Here is a 12,066-nt window from a genome sequence, read left to right as displayed (position 1 = left end):
CAACAGATTCATATGCAACAGATTCCTTTGGAACAGATTCCTTTTAAACATCTTTAATCCTTAATAAATTTAAAACTACACTTGTATCCCTATGCTCGGCTTCTACTTCTTACAAGAAAAAAAAAATATTAATACCAAACAAAAGTAATCTAATTCATGAAAAAAAGAATCTAATTCCTAACAATGATAATTTATATTGATATAATATGAATCCTGATTCAAAACTTCTAACTCCTTATTGCAACGTTCTTATTCCTGACAGAAGTAATCTAATTTCTTACTGAAACAATCTTATTCCTAATTGAGATAATTTATTTACTAACAAAAATAATTTAATTCTTGACCAAAATAATATAATTCCTGACTAAAATATTCTTATTCCTGATAAAAGTAGTCTAATTTCTGACTAAAACAATTTTATTCCTGATTGAGATAATTTATTTCCTAACTAAAATAATTTAATTCCTGACCAAAATAATCAAAATCCTGACTAAAATATTCATATTTTTATAAAGGTAATCTAATTTCTGACTAAAACAATCTTATTTTTGACTGATATAATTTAACTTCTGACAAAATATCTTAATTCCTCACAAAGCTAATCTAATTCCTAACAAAAAAAAAAACAAATTTTTGCCAAATACAAACTAATTTCTGACAAAAATAATCTAATACATGACAAAAATAATCTAATTCCTGACAATAATGAACAAATTTCTGACAAAATTATTTTAATTCCTAACAAAAATAAACAAATTTCTGATAAAAGTAATCTAATTACTGCCTAAATAATCTAATTCCTGATAAAATAAAACTAATGTCTGACTAAAATACTTTAATTCATGAACAAAAATAACATAAAAATTACCTGATGAGCCTGACCAATAGATAAATGATGTTCTTCTGTAACTTTAGACTTAATTAATTCATCAGATTTAGTAACAACCTGAAATCATATGTATAATACAAATTAAAAAATATACTCATTTATATAATATATCAAAGTTAAATACCAATATTATTTTAATTAATAATTTAAATAAAATACAAATATTAGACCTTAGATATGCTGTCATCATTTTTGTCATTTTCATTTTCTTTTTAAATAGCTACTGGAATTTCTTCTTTGATAACTACTCCACTTTCTCCTTGAGAAGGTTGAGGAGTAGGAGGAGTAGGAGTAATTAACTAAAACTTAGGCATTGACTAATATTCCTTCAAGAAACTCCTCTCTTCTTGCACAACCCTAGCCAGATTCTCATTCAAACCAGTAGAATAAAGTTCATTGAGTCCCTTGGCTTTCTTAGGTGTTCTTTGAGGTGATGTCGAAGTTTCTAATAGTCTTGTGACAAGTTCAGAACCAACATAGTTTTAGAACCAAGAACATCTTCTCCACCAACTGAACCAACCACAGTTTCTAATGGTCCTGTGCCAGGTTTAAAATTAAGCACAGCTTCTCCACCAACTGAACCACCAACTGATTTTGGTTCTCTATTAAAATTTTGATCAATATCAGTTCCTTGTTCCACGGTGAATATATTGGCTCATCTTCATTCCCCTCTCCTATCCCTTCAACCATATTAGTTTCATCATCTACATTGATATTATTGCCTTGATCTGATCTGCATTCTCTAAATTACCTTCATTATCTTCAGTTTGGTCTTTTCCCAAATCAAGATCAGAAATAACATTTTGCACCTATATAAAATCCATATTAATATATATAAATCTTAAATATATAAAATAATAATAAAGATCATAAAACTTACAATATTATCAGGCTTAAGCTTAATTATTATCAAATTGATCCAAATCAAAAGCTAACTTTTTGCTCTACATAGAAACTTCCACTATTTCATCAATATTTGTTAAGAATTGAGGATTAGAATATATATCTTGTTCTCCTTGAGATTGAGACTCTTTTGAAAATGTCCTTGCTTCATCTTTCAAATCAATATCAAAGTGAATTTGGTTCTCTAATACGATCTTCAAGTCACGTCCAAGTTTCATCATTTTCAATCTTCTTCACAGGCTAGTAAAAAATAGAATAAAGAGTGGATAAGTAACATATAATAAAATATAGTAATTCCCGACTTTGAACAAAAAGTGACATTATATGAATCCTGACTAAAATATTCTAATTCCTAATTGCAACATTCTTATTCTTGACAAAAGTAATATAATTTCTAACTGAAACAATGTTATTCCTGATTGAGATAATTTATTTCCTGACAAAAATAATTTAACTCCTGACCAAAATGATATAATTCCTGACTAACATTTTCTTATTCCCGATAAAAGTAATCTAATTTCTTACTAGACAATGTTATTCCTGATTGAGATAATTTAATTCCTAACCAAAATAATATAATTCCTAACTAAAATATTTTTATTCCTGAAAAAAGTAAACTAACTACATAGTTGTCTAACTAATGGCTAATATTTTCCTTCAATTAACATGAAGAAAACCACCAAAATCAATCTCTATAACATCCTTCTTTTGCTTCTCACTAAGATCTTCCGCAATTTGACAAAGTTGATTAGTACTAGATTTATTACCAACTCGTAGTGTAGGGAATATTTCAAGCATTACCCCTAGCTTGAACCCCACTGTGACCATACACTAAAGTACGGTGGCGTCCAAAGGGAAAGAAGATAGAGCAAAAGAGTCGCCAACAAGTTTTAGGAACTTGTAAACCGTTCACGAGGTGAAGGTTACACCCCTTAACAATCCAAGAGATCGTTAACTCCAATAGGTCTGGAACCATGACTGGTAGTTCGGGGATGAAGGTACAAATACAACCTAAAAGAGATTGAACCTGCCCTAATAATATGCCTCTACTTTATTCTGATCGTATTCATGTGCGCTTTCTGACTAACATACAATCTATAGGATTAACCCTAAACCTGTTTATCTATGTTGGTTGAATATTAATGCACAAATAAATTTATTATTGGCGATCACTTGAATTATAATCAAATTAACCCTAACAAGATTATTAATTATCTTATTAAGCATGATTACAAGTACCAATTCCCTTTAAACATGCATAAAAGGTGTGATTAAGCAATAACAATAATAATCATAAATTATCATCATAACAATTATAATTATAATATTCATGTTAAAGCATAATAATAGCAAGATCCTAGGCATGATACTAACAAGATTAATAACAAACCCTAGCATGTCACTAAACATAAAAATCAAAGCTTTAGCCTTAACATGATACTATTAGGAAAGAAAATAGAAAGCATCGCAGGAATCATAATAAGCATATTTAATATTATAACATTTTCCCTAAACATAATACTAGGAATCATTGTTGTCATTCAAAACATCAAGCATCCTAACATGATATTAGGAATCATAATAACAACCTAGACATGATTTCTATATCATAATATCAATGCAAACAATTAAAGTACTTACTTGGATGCCTCGTATCTCTTTCTAATAACAAAATACACACGTTAGTAACTTCAAGGAAAATATAATCAAACAATTAAATTAAATAATTGAAATAGAGATTTGGGACCAAACCCTCAGAAATTAAAACCTTTCACGTCTAGGGTGAAGGAAACTTCGAACTTGGCTAGGTGTGTCTAGATCTTGTGAATGCGGAATTTTTTGTGCAAAAGGGTAGTTTAGAAAAGAGAGAGAGAGAATAAGCTTTAGCTTAGAGAGAGAAGAGAATTAGAGAGTTGTTGATGAAAAACGGAGTTTTTAGGAGGCTATTTATAGAGAAAATCAGCCAAGCGGATAGAAAAACAAATCAGAGTTTCGACGAGAAAAAAAAGAAGTTAGCGCCAGGCGCTAATGTCTGTCGTTAGGCGCTAATTAATTTTTTCACGCGTTTTCTAAATTCAGATAAAATTTAGCCGTACAGAAGGGCAAAATCGTATTTTCCTTAAAAATACTCTTTTATTCTGATTAAAACTCCAAAAAGTCAACAAAAGTCAATTTATCAATGTTAATTGAATTAAGAATGAAAAGAACCTTCTAGAAGACTAAAACCAATCCTAATTGCATTAGGAATGATAAATCCATATTAGGCCCTCCTCTAGATCATTGGGCCGCATATAAGTATCAAACCGAGCCCAGTTTAGTAATTTGGCCATAACTCCCTCATTATTCATCGAAATTGGGCTTATAATATATCGTCGGAAATCTCTTTTCAAGCCCCATCCAACTACACTATTATTGGACCCTAACTATGGACCAACCAAACTGGATTGGCTGTTTTCTTAAAATAGGTTTTCAAAAACAGAGAGAAAAGAAAATAAAATAAAACTATCCGTAACACTAGACTTTCCACACTTTCACTTCATTCGATTATGATTCGACGTGAAAGGTACTCATCACCGGGTTTGGTTTTTGGGGAGACATAAATGGGTGTCTACACGTAGGTATGAAATATCATCTTCAGTAAGAGAACTGAAAAAAAATTGAAAAGTATAAAATCACATTAAAATTTTAAACTGACTAAAACATTCTTATTCCTGACAATAATATTCTACATCAAATCAAAAATTCTTTGTTTCCTAACAAAAGTATTATAGTATCAAACAACGAATACTCTATCCAAACAAGACTTTTTGCGAAATAAATAGAAAGAATTTCAAACCTAACAGCTCGACTTCGTTTAGAACTAGGCTTAGGACCACGCTTCTTCAACGCAGCTTTAGAATGATCCCTGCAAATCGAAAAATAAGTTAAAAAAGGATTTCAAAAAAATAAATGTATAACCTAAATAATTGAAATATAATAAACCTTTCAGCCATTGCAACTGTCTTGTCCTGTTTTCATGGTTGTTTACTTCGTTTATGATAAACTTGTAAGGGCGAAGAATCTTTAATCGACGAAATTGTCGGACATTATGTAGTCAAGAATGTCGAACGTCAGGGTTTATATATAAGAACCAAAGAACTTAAAACTAATTACATGCAAGTAAATTTAATGTTGAAAAATGAAGTAGTGATACAAATTATTCGGGAAAATGGAGTTAATTCGATAGTAATGGAGTGTAACTGACGAAAATGGAGTGAAAATGCAGAAAACGTGGATAAGAAGAAGGAGAAAGGCGAACGTTGGTTTTGATTTTGAAATTCATGGATATTTAAATGACGAGCCGATCAAGGGCCAAACTTTAAGTAAACGGGCCACACGCGGGCCAATATAGGACAGATATTTTTCGATGTTCCTTTTGGTTAGATCAATGGAAATAGGTTTACAAATCTTTCCAAAAAATTTGTTAACGACTCCCTACTTAATTTTTCCAAATTGTTGCCTTAAGAAAAAGCTAATCTTACACCAAGCACATTCAAGTTTGAAACGGATGCAAGCCAAAAATAATAAAAATAATAAAATAATAAAAAAAAAATTGAAACGGATGCATCATCATTTATTTTGTGTAGGCAAATCCACACCTACAAATAGCCATACAATTATTGACGATTGTAAATGAGACGTTTGCACTAAATTAGAAGAGCTGAAGTCGGTGCTTTGTTGTTGTGATCGATATTCATTTCATGAGCTTAGTATGCTCCTCCTTTAATACCCACATATTAAGAGGGATGGTAATTTTATCCCCCATTACCTTGCTAAAATAGTGTCAACTAGTCAAGTACAAATTTGGAAAAATAAGAAATTTTTGTTAAAATTAATTGCAGCACAATATATATAAAAAATATAAGAAAAAAGATATATACAGCAAAATGGAAAGAATTAATAATAAATAAATATTTATTACACTGATTAACTCGTGAATTTCGATAAATTTCCAACTTAATACTAAAAAAGGAAGTATATTAGGGTTGTAAATAGTATTACCTAAAAAATAAAAATAAAATAAAAATTATAGACAAAATTTCTATAGCATAAGGTTGATGAACATTAAGATACCATTGTCATGAGAAATATACCGTATAATTATATACTAGTTTTATTTTAAATTACAAAACACCGGCCATCACCTATCACTCATTCACCAATCACCATCCTATGCTTCGTTTCTTTCATGTGAAACAACAAATATACAATAAAAAATAAAGAAATAATGATAAACCAACGAATGTGTTTCCTAAATCTCTAAGTATCTAGCAAACTAGCCAACTAAATATTTAACATCTCGGATCCAATGCACATTCACAAAATTTACACTAAGTTTTATTTGAACTTCATAATTTGTGGAGCAAATCTTAACAACCTTGTTAGAGTACCCGGCATGAATTTTCTTGCAAACAAGAAGCAAACATCGGTTTTTTCCCCATTATACTCACAAGTGCCATTACTTCTCATGGTATTAAGGAGTTCAGGAGTAACATGAGGCCTTTGAAACACACCGGGATGAGGCCCGGTTTTCGACCAATCAACCCATGTTATGCTCCTATTAGAATTCATCCATGAATACTTAATGCTTATAAATGTGGGTAAATAATGTTCATCACCATAGCATGCGCGAGTGCAAAATTTTTGGAACAATGGGAAGTACTCTTGGTCCGACACAACTTCGAGTGCTAGGGTACGATCCATCTCGAACCATTGGGATCCTTTTCGCCATTGCGACAACGTTACTTGTGGCATCATGTAATGGCTGTAACGCCCACGGCCTACTGGACCGGGTAAATCGTATGCCTCTACGTGACTCTTGTTCGAATTTACGAGGTATGAATAAACTGTGGAGAAATTGAAGAGTGGTATACATGATTCTGATAAGAGAATGAACCGTTGGTTTGATACGTCTAGAAGAGCGTTTGCTAGTAGGCGACGTTCTGCTTCAACCATGTTAAATTGGCCCCATTCAACATCCTTCATTCAACAAAATTACAGAATCAGATCAATATAAATTATATACAAGTAACATATAATCAATAATAAATGTAACATCTTTTCTAAATATTACAAATTCACAACATCACTACTATCATCTTAACTTTTATGTTTGAATGTTAAAAGATGGTTTATATGCCCATAACACAAGACTAAGGGTCTGTTTACATTTACTCAATTTCATTTCAGTTCAGCTCCAATCAGTTTAGTTTAGCCCTTAATTTTCCTCTCTCCTAAAATATTCATTTCAGCCTAGTTCAGTTCAGATCTAATCAATTCAGTTCAGTTCAGTTCAATTCAGCTCCAATCCGTTCAGTTCAGTTTAATCAGCTCAGTTCAGTAAATGTGAACAAGCCCTAAAACATGACCTTAAAAAAAATATTGTCTACAAACTAAAACCATAATTTCATAATGTTTAACCATCAAAGCTCTATCTGTTGTTGGAAAACAAATGAGATTAACGATCAATTTATTTATATTTTTGTAACAATAAAACTTCCATTACTAATTAAATGCTAGATGAAACTACACATAATAATAATGGTGTGTTTATTGACAATTCAGAAAAGACGAAAGAAAGAAAAACAAAAACAAAAAAAAAAAAAAAAAAAAAAAAAAAAAAAAAACAAAAACTATTTATCTTTTTTTTTTTTTAATGCTAATATTTATCTATCTTTTGTTACGTGGTATTTGTGCTTTCAACTATGTATTAATGCACCCATAAAAAATAAAAATAAAAATAAAATAAAAAATTTACCATAATGTCGTTAGTCATTTATCTCATGTTTAAAATCCTGAATCCACCCGGAAAAACCGTAATGCCGGAGTGAATAAAAAAGGACCAATGATTAAAGGTTTGAGAAATTATGATTCATGAATGGTCCTATGAATAAAATGGGCATAACACTAGCACATGTTCATTTAAAAGAAGTCATGCAACGCGTTTTAAATCCCACAATTCAATCGTAGAACGATGAACACACCCGGCACACGTATACTAATAACTAAAGTAATTTAAGGCAACTTTATTGACCTTTTTAATGAACATATCTAAGGAAAGTGATAGCTAACAGCTTTACTTGTGGTAGGCCCAATTAATTATTTGAATTAATTAAGAGTGTGTCTCCAACATATTATTAAATTACGCAATAATCAATTCCATGTGAAATTAATTTTAAAAATATGAATTAGAGGCACCAATTTCATAACGGCGATTTTTAAGGTGACAAATGGATTTTTGGTATTAGTGATTTGCAGAGTCTTTTAAGCCAACATTCTTGCGACAAATCACAATTTTACTTTAATAAAAATAAAAATTACATGTATATTTTTTGAATAAAGTGTGTTTAATGACTTTACTTATCAATGAATTAATGGACTGATTTGCCGTATCAGTTTAATACTTTGCTTGATTCTTTGAACATCTTTTGTTCGTTTCTTTGCTAATTTAAATTCTGGTTGGTGTGTACAGTGTAGGACATACAATATTTTTTTATTAATTCTGCTATTAAAACTGCCTAATGTAGTTTTAATTATTCTCATTAATGGATTTGCGTATTGGAATAGCATTGGTTACACAAAATTTCCAACAACATTTAATTTATTTGGTAAGTTAAAAATTATACCATATGATATTATTGTTGCATTTAAGATTGTACTTCGTAATTTATTACAGTAATATTTTTGTCACTACAAAAAATTAGCTAAGTTACATTGATGCTATAAAGTGACAAATAACATTGCATTGATTTTGTCATTGTTGTGTGAATCATGTGATTAATGATAAGTTGATCAAAAGGAATTGACCAAAGTAAGATATTCAAGTTGTGTAATATGTTGATTTCATTTTCACTATTTCTACTATTCATGTATCTTTTATGATTTTTCCTATTTTAATTTAGATTACAAATTTTAACATTTGATATCTTAATTTATAACAATTCTTTACTTTAGAATTTTTACAATATTTGCACTGTTTCACTTATATTAAGTTCTTTAGGACTTTTATTTTCAATTTAAATTAGATTAATTCATTTTTTTTTTTTATTTAGCTCAAAAGAATAAGGTCTTAATATCTATCTATGTATATATGTCTCTTACACTTGTGTCTTTTTTTTTCCCTTTAAAAATTCTTATTTTTACTTCTTTTTAAAAAGAAAAATTTACTTTCTTCTTACACCCGCTCATTTACTTTGTACAAATTAATTGACTCAAACATTCAAAAAACACAAAAAAAAAATACTACAATATGTATATTTATCGACTTCAATCATTACGAGTATTAAGTAACCTAATAGAATTTAAATTAAATCTTATTAGCTAACACACAACAAGTTGAAATCAAAGTTCCATAAGCGAGACTGTGAGGGATAAAACTTATGGCTAGAAAAAAAAAAATTAATGGTTCTAGGATAATGTAATACATGTAATTTAAAATAACCTATCTTATCTTATTCTAAAAAACAAACTTAGACATTTGCAATTTTTATTTACAGAAATGGTCCGTAATATCTAGCGGAAATGTGCTTCAAGGGTTTTAGCAAGGCCTTAAAAGATGCTTGATTTCACTTTGAAATAAATTAACTAAATTTTGCACTGCATTTATTAACTATTAATCAATACATTACTAGCTAGTAGTAATTAATTTACATTGAATGAATGTGGTTGTAAACTTGTAATACACAAAATGTCAATAAATCAACAAAACGACACTCCACTTGACTAAGTAAAAGAAATCCCAAAACAACGCAAATTCTTTCTTCCCAAAAATGTGAATTTGATGAGATTTTCACTGCAACAAATTCCTCTAGTCCCTAATTTGGCCTAACTAAGGGAAAAATTGATGAAAATGAAGCATATCATCTAGACTTAGTCTTCATATTACAATCCTACTTCTACGGATTTCCAATAATAGTATATTTAATTAATTTCATCTACTATTGCAATATAATACCACATTAATCATAAATTTTTTTCAAAAAAAAAAAAAAAAAAAAAAAAAAAACATTCTTCTATTTATAAATTTGGACATAACAGAACAGAACAAGTAGGCAACAAAATTGGAATTGAAAACAAATATACTTCCTCCGCCTAGATTTATTTGTCGTGATGATACAATCTAAACAGGTAACATGACAACTAAATCTTAACGAAGGTACTATCTACTAAGCAAACTGAAATAAAGCAGAGTATTAATCATGGAAACATGAAACTAACCTTACTGGGTATTCTCCTGCCATGGAAGACTGAATTGCTTGGAAGAGATTGATTATAAGAAGGATGAGAATGAATATAAATGTTATAAAGATCTTCATGACCTTTAAAGAACATTTCCCAAAGAGGTGCTAATGGTAATGGACCTCTAACCAAAAACATAAAAGCAATCTTTTTTTTCACAAAATTTGAAGGATAATCACCTCCACCTAATTTTGGCACCATTGATGCTCTCCATAACAATTCATCATCCTCCATATCATGCATAACCGTGTCATTGATCGTCGTAGCATTCGATCCCGACACCGGAACATCAAAATCATTATCCGAGACAGCGGCCGTGAAGTTAAGAAGCTCAATATTATTCAGAGGAAGTGTATAACTTGAAGATGTATCATGGCTAAAGAATGTACTACCAATGGTTAACCCGAAAGCGAAAATGACTAAGTAAGAGATTAAATGATTAAGGTTAATTTGTATGTTTAGGAGTTTGTATGATGAAGTGGGCATTGTTGGTATGTTGTTCTTCATTGTGTAAGAAGAAAAAAATAAAAATGTTGCTAAATTTGAAATTTATAAAAGGAAGAAAAAAAAAAACAGATGATGTGTATATGTGAAAAAAGAGTGGCTTAAATAAGGTAGCGTTGCTCAGGTGGAAAGTTCACAAAAGTAAAGGAATGAGCAAGTCTAAGAATAGCAGCTTAGACGCCTTGCGTTTCTTTAAAAGAGCGTACATTATGAATTGAATAGTCAGCAAAAGGACACCTCCAATCTGTTATTTTTTTTATGTATAATTCTAATCATGCCAGCATTCTTGACCGACGATTTAATTATAGTACTTAGTACTTACATACAACATACTATCGACATTTCTAGAGAATTTTAACGGGCCCTTACTAAAACCGGGTTAAACCCGGTTTTAGTATAAGGCTACCAATTTTGTGATTGGGCTTAGAGGTGATTAAAAAATTGGGTTGTACCAAGCTTTTGTAATAATACATTTTTAGATTTGTCCAAATTGATGACCACCTCTATTTGAGCGATTTTTTTTTTTTAAAAAAAAAAAATTATTTTAGCTTTTGTTTTTTAAGTCCATGAGTCCAACACTCTTACATCTTATTTACAACAACTTGTTTGAAGACTTTTAAATATTGGTCACGTTAAAAATACTCAAAGTCTCAAGTGTAGACCTCATATACGTTATAATAAGAAAAGAATTATCTATTACTCCCTTCGTTTTTAAATATTTGCTCCACTTTTCTTTTCTGGCCGTTTTTAAATACTTGCTTCATTTCCTTTTATGGAAAGCTTTTACAATATTTAACTCATTTCTCACTTAGTGGACTCAACATAATACTCTCTCTCCTCCTATTTTTTCACTACTTTTGCTTTTTACAATTTTTTATTTTCTGAACTACCTAACTACCTCCATATTTTATTACATTCTCCAATTTCTCCTAAAACTCCGCGAATGAAGAAATGGAGCAAGTATTTAAAAACGGAGGGAGTATATATATGAAGGGATGATAGTGTCCCCTAAAATGTCTAAATTTTCCTTGTTATTAATTAGTTTTAAAATAATTACAGTATAAAACTTGTCATATTCTTCGTGTATGGATTTATTTAAAGGGTAAATTGTGGTCATGCATGAAGCAAGGTGCTCCAAAGAAGACTCCTCCACAGTAGGGATGTCAATGGGGCGGGGCGGGGCGGATGTTGGCCTTCCCATCCCCATCCCCACCTAATATTTTCATCCCCATCCCCGCGGCGGGTCCAATTTTCATCCCCATCCCCGCCCCACCGGGTACAACTCCAAAACCATCCCCGCCCCACCCCCCACTTGGATATCCATCCCCATTTAATCCCCACCAAAAACCCGCCTAATCCCCACCCAAGATCCACCTAATATCCGTATATCAAATACACAATCTTACATAATTAATACGAATTATAAAATAAAACATTATATACACATTTTTGTGTTATAATATAAATGTCGTACAAAGTATTATAATTAATAT

General features: G+C 30.4%; 1 protein-coding gene across 1 annotated transcript; it reads right to left on the bottom strand.

Annotated features, from left to right (window-relative positions):
- Positions 1 to 5,830: 5,830 nt before the first annotated feature.
- On the bottom strand, positions 5,831 to 10,841 carry LOC145586147 (glycosyltransferase BC10-like). The gene is made up of 2 exons (XM_081642893.1): positions 10,049 to 10,841; positions 5,831 to 6,811 (listed from the first exon to the last, which is right to left on the bottom strand). The coding sequence occupies exons 1-2, from the start codon at positions 10,574 to 10,576 to the stop codon at positions 6,170 to 6,172; spliced, it is 1,170 nt and encodes a 389-aa protein (XP_081499019.1). The 5' UTR covers positions 10,577 to 10,841; the 3' UTR covers positions 5,831 to 6,169.
- Positions 10,842 to 12,066: the final 1,225 nt, after the last annotated feature.

The sequence above is a fragment of the Chenopodium album genome, chromosome 2 (genome assembly GCF_948465745.1).
Source record: "Chenopodium album chromosome 2, dcCheAlbu1.1, whole genome shotgun sequence".
Lineage (NCBI taxonomy): Eukaryota > Viridiplantae > Streptophyta > Magnoliopsida > Caryophyllales > Amaranthaceae > Chenopodium > Chenopodium album.
The sequence above is the reverse complement of the archived record's forward strand: the minus strand, read 5'-3'. Positions and strand labels throughout refer to the sequence as shown.